This window comes from Coregonus clupeaformis, chromosome 10 (genome assembly GCF_020615455.1).
Source record: "Coregonus clupeaformis isolate EN_2021a chromosome 10, ASM2061545v1, whole genome shotgun sequence".
Lineage (NCBI taxonomy): Eukaryota > Metazoa > Chordata > Actinopteri > Salmoniformes > Salmonidae > Coregonus > Coregonus clupeaformis.
Window position 1 is genome coordinate 64651368 of NC_059201.1, and position 12436 is coordinate 64663803.

At 42.6% G+C, this 12436-nt stretch overlaps 2 protein-coding genes across 2 annotated transcripts; both read right to left on the minus strand.

Annotated features, from left to right (window-relative positions):
- Positions 1–374: 374 nt before the first annotated feature.
- Positions 375–5310, minus strand: LOC123491640 (H-2 class II histocompatibility antigen, E-S beta chain-like). The gene is made up of 6 exons (XM_045223194.1): positions 5088–5310; positions 4452–4572; positions 2267–2539; positions 1349–1630; positions 1056–1169; positions 375–962 (listed from the first exon to the last, which is right to left on the minus strand). The coding sequence occupies exons 2-6, from the start codon at positions 4510–4512 to the stop codon at positions 907–909; spliced, it is 786 nt and encodes a 261-aa protein (XP_045079129.1). The 5' UTR covers positions 4513–4572; positions 5088–5310; the 3' UTR covers positions 375–906.
- Positions 5311–8037: 2727 nt separating this feature from the next.
- On the minus strand, positions 8038–9552 carry LOC123491641 (H-2 class II histocompatibility antigen, A-Q alpha chain-like). Its single transcript, XM_045223195.1, has 4 exons — positions 9330–9552; positions 8849–9115; positions 8430–8711; positions 8038–8241 (listed from the first exon to the last, which is right to left on the minus strand). The coding sequence occupies exons 1-4, from the start codon at positions 9385–9387 to the stop codon at positions 8111–8113; spliced, it is 738 nt and encodes a 245-aa protein (XP_045079130.1). The 5' UTR covers positions 9388–9552; the 3' UTR covers positions 8038–8110.
- Between the last annotated feature and the right edge of the window lie 2884 nt (positions 9553–12436).

A 12436-nucleotide genomic window follows, 5' to 3' on the forward strand; every position in this document is an offset into this window, starting at 1 on the left:
TGTAACATATGTGGTTAGCTGAAAGGTAAAATACCTATTCAGGCGTTGTAAGATCTGGCAGCGTCATGAACCACGGGTATAATGCAAAAAGTATTGTTTATTTAACCGGTGTGAGCACTGCTAACTAGCTAGCCATTTCACACTGGTTACATTTACAGTTATATTTCTGTTGGTAACCGGTTTATAATAGCAATAAGGCACCTCGAGGTTTGCTAAGGGCTGTATCCAGGCACTCCGCGTTGAGTCGTGCTTAAGAACAGCACTTAGGCATGTTATATTGGCCATATACCACACCACCTCGGATCTTATTGCTTAAATATAGCCTGACCACTGCGAATCTATCAACAAATGCCCAAACAAATTAAAACTGCTAAATAAAACTATTTTATTAAAAGACAAAGCCAAGTTAACAATAACATCAGTTGCCAATAGAAACAAGAATTAGAATAGAAACCTAAGGAGGAACAATTCCATAAACCAATCTTGTATGTCACATCTGAACATACCTTACAAAATCATATCATAGATCTAACGTCTCGCACAGGATGTGGACTTAGATTTATTCACGTTGGACACTCTGTGGTAAACTCTTGATCTGAATGACCTGATCAAATATTTAGCAAATTCTGATCCCCATAGAAGGGCCTTGGGGAGTATTTGGCTGCAACCTCTTCTCTTCTCTCCTCCAATGCAAAAGGCCTAGGAGACAGAGAAGAGATTATGCTTGGAGTGATTAAGTGGTAGTCTGGGTACCAGTCTTTTTAGCTAACATTCCATTACTTGTACTCCTTGGCATATGACACGGAAAAAGCTGCAAGGAGTGGAATGTTAGCAAAAAAGACTGGTACCCAGACTAATTAAGTGGGTTCAGATCACAATCTTAAGAAGTCAGACTAGTGTGAACCACTAGATGGCGCCATAACTTTCTGGTAAAACCATGGTTGGCACCAACACTCCTCCTGCTGAGAGAGAACGAAAAAGGTAAAGCTACATTTACAATTTGGACTTGAAAGGTATTTGGTTGATTTGACATAGAATAGCCTGTGTCTCCTCACCAGTAGATTTCTTCCTGTAGTAGATCAGTCCAGCTGCTATAAAGACCACCCCCAGCAGCAGCCCACAGGCCCCGATCACCATCTTATTCCTCTCAGGCTTAGGCAGGGAGGGGTCTGTAATTACACAAACAATTAAGACATACATCTTATAATAAATAGCCTTATAAACCCTCCCACCCAAGCACTCGTATCTCATTCAGACACTCCTAGTCCACGCACACACACACACACACACACACACACACACACACACACACACACACACACACACACACACACACACACACACTTACCCCAGTCATACAGTTTGGGCTCAGTGAGGCTGAAGTGCTCCACCATACAGGTGATTTTCTCTCCAGGTGTGGGCGTGTACTCCAAGTGGGAGTGGATCTGGTAGGTCCAGTCCCCATTGGCCAGCTCCTCTGTGGAAGTCACATTTGCGGTCACTTCCTGTCCGTCTCTTAGCCATGTCACTCTGATGGGTTTGGGGTAGAAGCCGTAGGCGCTGCACAAGAGCATGGCCGGGTGTCTAGTACTGAACGGCTCCACTGACCTCAGTCTGATGTAGGGCTCAACTGGAGAGGGAAGAACACACTGGGTTCTTCAGGGCTCGCCTCATGCTCTTTTCACAACGTTCATCTGTCTCATCTAATATGTACTCCTCCTTATCACTACCATTGAGTATGTACTCATACATTCACCTCTTATCTAGTATGTACTCATACATTCACCTGTCTTATCTAGTATGTACTCATACACTCACCTGTCTTATCTAGTATGTACTCATACACTCACCTGTCTTATCTAGTATGTACTCATACACTCACCTGTCTTATCTAGTATGTACTCATACACTCACCTGTCTTATCTAGTATGTACTCATACACTCACCTGTCTTATCTAGTATGTACTCATACACTCACCTGTCTTATCTAGTATGTACTCATACACTCACCTGTCTTATCTAGTATGTACTCATACACTCACCTGTCTTATCTAGTATGTACTCATACACTCACCTGTCTTATCTAGTATGTACTCATACACTCACCTGTCTTATCTAGTATGTACTCATGCACTCACCTGTCTTATCTAGTATGTACTCATGCACTCACCTGTCTTATCTAGTATGTACTCATACACTCACCTATCTTATCTAGTATGTACTCATACACTCACCTGTCTTATCTAGTATGTACTCATACACTCACCTGTCTTATCTAGTAAGTACCCATACACCACAGGAACGTTGCCGCTGCAGTATTTCTTCATTTCTTCTCTCCTCTCAGCCAGAAAAGCAGGGCCTTTGCAGGCCGTTTCAGTGAAGTTCTTCATCCATTGTGTGTATACCGTACATTCTTCTGTTGTGCTGTTGTATTGTCCCAGTAACTTCTTGTTGCCGTAGACCTGTATCAGAAACTCAACATCATGGGGATCCTTGGAGCTGAACCGACACCTCATCTCATAGTGTCCAAAATAGCCATCTGTCAAATAAACAGTCACAAACAAGATGATTTCTGGAGGTCTCATTTCTCTTCTTTCATAATATCATCTGATCAACAGACCAGAGAAATCAAAGAAATCCTGTGGATTTCACTCTTTACTTATCTATGTCTATAGAAAGATTATAAGATAGAATAATTCTTTATCAAAATACAAACATGTTCAGTGCACAATTTCATCAGTGCACGATTACAAGAACACAGAGGATGACACACTTTGGCCAATATACTTAAATCAAGGGCGGAATTGTGGTGTAGATATTGGAGGGGGGACGAACAGTAGACGGGGGGGTCCTCCCCGCAATGTTTTTGGACATTTTAAAAATTTCCTGCAATTCTACACAGCTTGACATTATTTATTATGCTTCTCTTGAGGGGTGTTTTGAGGGATATATGGAGGGGTATTTTGAAAACACAGTAGAAGTGGAAGAAAAGTGTAAGCGCCCCCCCCTCCCAAAATAAAAATATATTTTTGGTGGAAAACATAAACAGCTAACTTCCTGTATTTCAAATGTTTTTGCCATGGGGCAGAGAGAAAAATGTGCAGTTTATAATGCTATTCTACACATTTTGTCATGAATCAGAGACAATTTTGCAGTTTGAAAGCTAATTTCCTGCAATTATAAACATTTTGCCATGTGGCAGAGAGAAATATTTGATGTTTTATAGCTCCTCTCATGCTATTCGTCACCTTTTGCCATGAGGATGAGTTTTTTTTCTTCAGTTTTAAAGCACATTTCCTGCTACTCTACACATTTTGCCATGAGGCTGAGAGAACATGTTGCAGTTTTAAAGTAACTGTCCAGTGAAAATCTCACTGTTAAAAGTGAATATTCTGTTAACTCATACCCAGATAATGTTGTTGACTCATCCTATACTTGTATTTGTGGCCAAAGCATAAATTAGAGAAAAAACACTTAAAAAACCCCAACTAAAACTTGTATCTCAACAGACCATTCAAAAATGCTTGCTATTTCCTCATAGACGATGATGTCATCCTCTTGAGGAGGATGATCTGGCCAATCAGCAGTCTACTCGCATTAATATTTTTAATGACTGGTATACGCCCACACCATTCTAACACAGAAAAGCTGCTTTTTAAGATACTTAATAAATAAAAAAATAGGAAGGAAAACGATTTCACTCATATTGTAATTAATTATGGATCATATTTCATAGAAATCTGGAAACACTGGACAGTGACTTTAAAGGTAAACTTTTTGGGCAAAAAAACAACGGCTTTAAACTGTATAACTGATCAACGCACCATCAAACCAGGTCATGTAAAGTAAAAAAATAAATAAATGGATGAATAAGATATTTGGCTACAGAAGTGCCATTTCTTACCAATCTCTACAGCTTCCGTCCAAAAACAAATCCTGTGAAATGATATCAACACATACTTGATATCTACAAGTGGCTAGCTTAGCTAACGAACTAGCTATGTCGGTCATGGCACGCATGACCACAATGACAGCGATGAACCACCAAAGGCACACCCCATTTCTGTTTAAAATTTTTAGAAAGATGAGTTGGAAAATTTTTCGTGCCCAAAGTTGACTGTTAAAGCTAATTTCCTGCAATTCTACACATTTTGCCATTGTTTATGACATGTTCATATGCTATCTTTTTTTATTTTAAAGAAATGACATGTCCGCCCATCCCCCCTGTCAACTTTGCCTATGACTTCAATCACTTCAGTCTCTCTGTACAGAGACAATAGTCAACATTAATCCAACATTTATCTCACCACTGCAAGTGTCTATAATGGCAGTCATTTTGCAAAGCTCAAGACGATAACTGAGACTTTGTGTATCTTGATCAATTCAAAGTCATTCTATGGTTCCTGTCGAACCTGATCACATCTATAGGACATTAGCAGATTTTTACTCACCTACTACAGACAGAGAGGAGAGGAGCACCAGGTGTATGGAGGAGAAATTCAGCAGAGACATGCTTACGTCTCAGAGTTAGAAACCTCCTTCTGTGTCTCTGTGGTTAATGTCGGCCTGTGTCTATAACGGAACAGAACAGAATGAGGAATAAGATTGGATGGACCAATGTCAGTCCAGTAGCGAAACAGCTCTAAAGTCTTACAGGAAGTCATTTGTTATCATATTTATCTCTCTCTCTCTCTCTCTCTCTCTCTCTCTCTCTCTCTCTCTCTCTCTCTCTCTCTCTCTCTCTCTCTCTCTCTCTCTCTCTCTCTCTCTCTCTCTCTCTCTCTCTCTCTCTCTCTCCTCTCTCTCTCTCTCTCTCTCTCTCTCTCTCTCTCTCTCTCTCTCTCTCAGCATATCACAAAGCACTGCAATTCATGACTGATTATGTGTAATTACGTTACCAGCTTAAAATATTGTAATCAGATGACAGATTATTTTGAGAAACTAGATGATTACTTCTTGGATGACTTTTAAATTCAGAAAGGATGTTTGTGAAAAAATACATTGACACTTTCTGTTTTCTCAATAACATTCAATTCAGCATTGAAAAAAGGTGCAAGTTTAAGTTTGTCCGCCTGAGCGAGTCCTACCACAAGTCAGAGACCACAATGATGACACATCAAATGCGTTGGATGGATCCTTTTTGTCTTCTTCTAATGCCTCTTAAGGGGAAAGTAGCGAAACAGCTCTAAAGTCTTTCAGGGAGTCATTTGTTGTCGTATTGCTATGTTCTCTCTCTCTCTCTAAGCATATCACAAAGCACTGCAATTCATGACTGATTCCGTGTAATTACACACTAAATGTGTTGCATGGATCCTTTTTGTCTTCTTCTAATGCCTCTTAAAGGGAAAGTAACTGAAAGTAATCAGATTACGTTACTGAGTTTGTGTAATCCAAAAATTTCATTACTGATTGCAATTTGACTGGTAACTAGTAAAGGATTACATTTAGAAAGTAACTAACCCAACCCTGTTCATGATTAATGATTTCTTGACACCAGGAAAAGTCCCATAGCGATTATTGCATACAATAAAACTCTTATTGCCATCACTGTGTGTAAATATTAACCAACCTACTACTTTACAGTCTTGTTTGGGTTTCTATTGTATTGGTCCCACAATAGCTCAGACATGTTCTCCCATTCTCACTCACAGTTTCAGTACATTGTATAAATCCTTCATACTTCCTCATGTGATCACGCTCTCTGTAGCCGATGTGAGTAAGACTTTTAAGCAGGTCAACATTCACAAGGCCACAGGGCCAGACGGATTACCAGGACGTGTACTCCGAGCATGCGCTGACCAATTGGCAAGTGTCTTCACTGACATTTTTAACATGTCCCTGACTGAGTCTGTAATACCAACATGTTTCAAGCAGACCACCATAGTCCCTGTGCCCAAGAACACTAAGATAACCTGCCTAAATGACTACCGACCCGTAGCACTCACGTCTGTAGCCATGAAGTGCTTTGAAAGGCTGGTCATGGCTCACATCAACACCATTATCCCAGAAACCCTAGACCAACTCCAATTTGCATACTGCCCCAACAGATCCACAGATTATGCAATCTCTATTGCACTCCACACTGCCCTTTCCCACCTGGAAAAGAGGAACACCTACATGAGAATGCTATTCATTGACTACAGCTCAGCGTTCAACACCATAGTGCCCTCAAAGCTCATCAATCAATAAGCTAAGGACCCTGGGACTAAACACCTCCCTCTGCAACTGGATCCTGGACTTCCTAATGGGCCGCCCCCAGGTGGTAAGGGTAGGTAACAACACATCTGCCAAGCTGATCCACAATACGGGGGCCCCTCAGGGGTGCGTGCTCAGTCCCCTCCTGTACTCCCTGTTCACCCATGACTGCATGGCCAGGCACGACTCCAACACCATCATTAAGTTTGCCGATGACACAACAGTGGTAGGCCTGATCACCGACAATGATGAGACAGCCTATAGGGAGGAGGTCAGAGACCTGGCCGTGTGGTGCCAGGATAACAACCTCTCCCTCAACGTGATCAAGACAAAGGAGATGATTGTGGACTACAGGAAAAAAAAGAGGACTTAGCACACCCCCATTCTCATCGACGGGGCTGTAGTGGAACAGGTTGAGAGCTTCAAGTTCCTTGGTGTCCACATCACCAACAAACTATCATGGTCCAAACACACCAAGACAGTCGTGAAGAGGGCACAACAAAGCCTTTTACCCCTCAGGAGACTGAAAAGATTTGGCATGGGGTCATCAGATCCTCAAAAAGTTCTACAGCTGCACCATCGAGAGCATCCTGACTGGTTGCATCACCGCCTGGTATGGCAACTGCTCGGCCTCCGATCGCAAGGCACTACAGAGGGTAGTGCGTACGGCCCAGTACATCACTGGGGCCAAGCTTCCTGCCATCCAGGACCTCTATACCAGGCGGTGTCAGAGGAAGGCCCTAAAAATTATCAAAGAATCCAGCCACCCAAGTCATAGACTGTTCTCTCTGCTAACACACGGCAAGCGGTACCGGAGCACCAAGTCTAGGTCCAAAAGGCTTCTTAACAGCTTCTACCCTCAAGCCATAAGACTCCTGAACAGCTAATCATGGCTACCCGGACTATTTGCATTGCCTCCCCATCCCACCCCAACCCCCTCTTTTACACTGCTGCTACTCTGTTTTTATTTATGCATAGTCACTTTAACTCTACCCACATGTACATATTACCTCAATTACCTCGACTAACCGGTACCCCCTGTACATAACCTCCCTACTGTTCTTTTCTTTAAAACTGCATTGTTGGTTAAGGGCTTGTAAGTAAGCATTTCACTGTAATGTCTACACCTGTTGTATTCGGTGCATGTGGCAAATACAATTTGATGTTTACCACACAACTGATAGTTATTGGTAAATTGTGAAATGACATTCAAGTTCGTGATCATGTAAGTATTGATGATGGAGGGGTGAATTACCCACTTGCAGTGTACAATGTTGTAAGACGGGGGAACAATTAATGAATGCGATCCATCATGTCTATTATTGCTGAATGTCTCAGGTTGGGTGAGATCACATTTATGATACCTTTGATTGTTCTGAAAAAATCATTTAGATTTTATTGACAGGAACAAATGTGAACTGTTACAGAGTAGCTCTTATATAATAATATTATTCGCACTGGCGTACCACACACCCCTGCAGCCCCCCAGGGGGGGGGCTCTGGGGGCCTCAATATTTTCTCTCAGCCTCATGGCAAAATATGTAAAATAGCATGAGATTAGCTGTAAACTGCAGACTGCAGTTAGCATAAAACTTTTAAGAAACTGTGGTACACGACTAATTCTTTGTCACATTGTTTACATACAACAGCAAAATAAGACTTTTTTAATGTAATATACATTACCAGTCAAGAGTGTGCAAAGCTATCATCAAGGCAAAGGGTGGCTATTTGAAGAATCTCAAATATATTTTGATTTGTTGAACACTTTTTTAGTAACTACATAATTTCATATGTGTTATTTCATAGTTTTGATGTCTTCACTATTATTCTACAATGTAGAAAATAGTAAAAATATATAAAAACCCTTGAATGAGTAGGTGTGTCCAAACATTTGACTGGTAGTGTATGTCACAATTCAGTTGAACTGTTGTCCTTTGACGTAGAGGAATGTTCCGGTAGCCACCCCCAGCAGCCCCAGAGCCAGGCCCACTCCACAGAATACAGCAGGACCAGCACTGGACCCACTCACCTCACTGACCTCATACTCTGGGGGACAAGAGGAGAGAGGTGCCATCAAAACCAGGAAGAAATACATATTTCAAAGATCATATATTGCAGTGGCAATACTTCATGGGGAAACATTACCCTGAGTTTCAGATTTTCTTATATCTGAGGGGCCTCTAAAGACCCAAGATAATTGAGTAAATACCCCATTTAGAGAAACAGTTTCTCACCCCAGAACCTGGTTTTGGGGTCCTTCAGGGCCGTGTGCTCCACAGTGCAGGCGTAGACGTCCCCCTCCTGTGGGGTGAAACTCAGGGTGGAGAACTGGTGGAACGTTCCATCTTTATTAGGATAGTACCGACTGAGAGACGCTCCCTCAGTCACCTCAAGGCCATTCTTGGTCCAGTTGACTTTGACAGGCGGGGGGTAGAAATGATTGGCAAAACAGATAAGGGTGTTCTCCACCCCCAGCTCCTCCTCATCCCTGGGGTAGATGGTGCTCTCAGGGGCATCTGGGGGGTGGGGAATACAACCACTCGCTTTAAAATCAATCTCTCACTGTAATGCATAGGCATTTTTGTCACTTGTTATTTCACAGAAATTTTCAAAAAAGTTTTAATTATTGTCATAAAGTTGATTTGCTCTTTACCCTTTATCTCAGGTGGAGACTTTTCGTGGAATATCCAAAGAGCCAAGACATCCCGACACAATCGTCTGCCTTTGACGGCATTCTTGTAGAAGTTATGAACAACAGTGGAGCCTGGGAATGGCCCCAGGAACTCAGGCAACGTCCAAACTTCCTGTCCTCTCTGGAAGTCAGCATATAACACTTCCTCCCCATCCACCTGAACCTCCGCCTCTGCCTCCACCTTTGTCTGCTCAAGACAGCCCAGCACATAGACAGCCTCATGAGGAACTGGAAACCCAAACAGATAATACATAAAAGTTCAGTTGAGTGATAAATACACCAAATCATTAACACCAGCTTCAATCTTTACAATGTGATTGATTCAAATACTGGTTCAAAGTCAGTTTTAAACCGTTATCACACTTTCTGTACTCAGTACTTTGAAGGAAATCGTATGATCCTGGCCCTAATTCAATTGGAATTAGATCAATAAAATACTTACTTTCTGCCGAAGTGCAGACGACCGCAGTGAGAACGACAATAGCCACAGAGAGGTTCATCTCAGTTTGTGAGCGTGTGGGAGAACTCTGCCGAGAACAAGGCACTGACACAACTCTTCCTCTCTTTCACTTTAGTCTCATCTACAGATACTACTGCTGAACATGCGTTATCTAGACTAGAACCAATCAGAACATTTCTTTCACTCTTACTGTATCCAGGAAGAAACAGTTTACAGACAATGAGAGTAGAGGACTCCTCTGGTGAACTAAGCACTATATTCCTGTTTTAACCACCTTATACCACCAGGAGGCACTGTCATCACCTACTGTATTTCTCTATTTAGAATTTAGAAGGCTGGATAAATCCAGTCTTCTTCTATAGGCTTTTTGATAAACCCTTTGAAATCTTGTTTGTTTTTCCTGGCCCAGTCAAAGCTGTCTGTGAATGGTCAAACACAGCTCAGACTAGACTGAACGATAACAGATATACCCAGAAAGACACAAGCAGAGAGATACAGTACAAGCATAATGTTTTTTTTTTCTTTTTTTTTTCTTTTTTTTTGTTTTCTTTTTTTTTCACCTTTATTTAACCAGGTAAGCCAGTTGAGAACAGGTTCTCATTTACAACTGCGACCTGGCCAAGATAAAGCAAAGTAGTGCAATAAAAACAACACAGAGTTACATATGGGGTAAAAAACATAAAGTCAGAAATACAACAGAAAATATATATACAGTGTGTGCAAATGTAGCAAGTTATGGAGGTAAGGCAATAAAATAGGCTATAGTGCAGAATAATTACAATAGTATTAACACTGGAATGATAGATGTGCAAGAGATTATGTGCAAATAGAGATACTGGGGTGCAAAAGAGCAAAATAAATAACAATATAGGGATGAGGTAGTTGGGTGGGCTAATTTCAGATGGGCTGTGTACAGGTGCAGTGATCGGTAAGGTGCTCTGACAACTGATGCTTAAAGTTATTGAGGGAGATAAGAGTCTCCAGCTTCAGAGATTTTTGCAATTCGTTCCAGTCATTGGCAGCAGAGAACTGGAAGGAATGGCGGCCAAAGGAGGTGTTGGCTTTGGGAATGACCAGTGAGATATACCTGCTGGAGCGCAGACTACGGGTGGGTGCTGCTATGGTGACCAATGAGCTAAGATAAGGCGGGGATTTGCCTAGCAGTGATTTATAGATGGCCTGGAGCCAGTGGGTTTGACTGACGAACATGTAGTGAGGACCAGCCAACAAGAGCGTACAGGTCACAGTGGTGGGTAGTGTATGGGGCTTTGGAGACAAAACGGATGGCACCGTGATAGACTACATCCAATTTGCTGAGTAGAGTGTTGGAGGCTATTTTGTAAATGACATCGCGAAGTCAAGGATCGGTAGGATAGTCAGTTTTACGAGGCATGTTTGGTAGCATGAGTGAAGGAGGCTTTGTTGCGAAATAGGAAGCCGATTCTAGATTTAACTTTGGATTGGAGATTCTTTATGTGAGTCTGGAAGTTGAGTTTACAGTCTAACCAGACACCTAGGTATTTGTAGTTGTCCACATACTCTAGGTCAGACCCGTCGAGAGTGGTGATTCTAGTCGGGTGGGCGGGTGCCAGCAGCGTTCGATTGAAAAGCATGCATTTAGTTTTACTAGTGTTTAAGAGCAGTTGGAGGCTACTGAAGGATTGTTGTATGGCATTGAAGCTCGTTTGGAGGTTTGTTAACACAGTGTCCAATGAAGGGCCAGATGTATACAAAATGGTGTCGTCTGCGTAGAGGTGGATCTGAGAGTCACCAGCAGTAAGAGCGACATCATTGATATACACGGAGAAAAGTGTCGGCCCAAGAATTGAACCCTGTGGCACCCCCATAGAGACTGCCATAGGTCCAGACAACAGGCCCTCCGATTTGACACATTGAACTCTATCTGAGAAGTAGTTGGTGAACCAGGCGAGGCAGTCATTTGAGAAACCAAGGCTATTTAGTCTGCCAATAAGAATGCGGTGGTTGACAGAGTCGAAAGCCTTGGCCAGGTCGATGAAGACGGCTGCACAGTACTGTCTATTATCAATCGCGGTTATAATATCGTTTAGGACCTTGAGCGTGGCTGAAGTGCACCCGTGACCAGCTCGGAAACCGGATTGCATAGCGGAGAAGGTACGGTGGTATTCGAAATGGTCGGTGATCTGTTTGTTAACTTGGCTTTCGAATACTTTCGAAAGGCAGGGCAGGATGGATATAGGTCTGTAGCAGTTTGGATCTAGAGTGTCACCCCCTTTGAAGAGGGGGATGACCGCGGCAGCTTTCCAATCTCTGGGGATCTCAGACGTTATGAAAGAGAGGTTGAACAGACTAGTAATAGGGGGTTGCGACAATTTGCGGCTAGTTTTAGAAAGAAAGGGTCCAGATTGTCTAGCCCAGCTGATTTGTAGGGGTCCAGATTTTGCAGCGCTTTCAAAACATCAGCTGTCTGAATTTGTGTGAAGGAGAAGCGGGGGGGCATGGGCAAGTTGCAGCAGAGGGTGCAGAGTTGGTGGCCGGGTTAGTGGTAGCCAGATGGAAAGCATGGCCAGCTGTAGCAAAATGCTTGTTGAAATTCTCGATTATTGTAGATTTATCGGTGGTGATAGTGTTTCCTAGCCTCAGTGCAGTGGGCAGCTGGGAGGAAGTGCTCTTATTCTCCATGGACTTTACAGTGTCCCAAAACTTTTTGGAGTTAGTGCTACAGGATGCAAATTTATGTTTGAAAAAGTTAGCCTTTGCTTTCCTGACTGCTTGTGTATATTGGTTCCTAACTTCCCTGAAAAGTTGCATATCGCGGGGGCTATTTGATGATAATGCTGTACGCCACAGGATGTTTTTGTGCTGGTCAAGGGCAGTCAAGTCTGAGGAGAACCAGGGGCTATATCGGTTCTTAGTTCTGTATTTTTTGAATGGGGCATGTTTATTTAAGATTGAGAGGAAATTACTTTTAAGGAACAACCAGGCATCCTCTACTGACGGAATGAGATCTATATCCATCCAGGATACCTGGGCCAGGTCAATTAGGAAGGCCTGCTCGCTAAAGTGTTTTAGGGAGCGTTTGACAGTGATGAGGGTGGTCGTTTGACCGC

What these genes read in the sequence shown, in the direction of transcription:
- LOC123491640 (XM_045223194.1), bottom strand. Translation starts at nt 4,512, where the DNA reads ATGTCTCTGCTGAATTTCTCCTCCATACACCTGGTGCTCCTCTCCTCT. An exon ending in CTCCTCTCTGTCTGTAGTAG is followed by an intron (nt 2,540 to 4,451) that starts GTGAGTAAAAAT and finishes TTTATTTGACAG; the next exon opens with ATGGCTATTTTGGACACTAT. An exon ending in GTACTTACTAGATAAGACAG is followed by an intron (nt 1,631 to 2,266) that starts GTGAGTGTATGA and finishes TTCCCTCTCCAG; the next exon opens with TTGAGCCCTACATCAGACTG.
- LOC123491641 (XM_045223195.1), bottom strand. Translation starts at nt 9,387, where the DNA reads ATGAACCTCTCTGTGGCTATTGTCGTTCTCACTGCGGTCGTCTGCACT. An exon ending in CGTCTGCACTTCGGCAGAAA is followed by an intron (nt 9,116 to 9,329) that starts GTAAGTATTTTA and finishes TTGGGTTTCCAG; the next exon opens with TTCCTCATGAGGCTGTCTAT. An exon ending in GTCTCCACCTGAGATAAAGG is followed by an intron (nt 8,712 to 8,848) that starts GTAAAGAGCAAA and finishes CCCACCCCCCAG; the next exon opens with ATGCCCCTGAGAGCACCATC.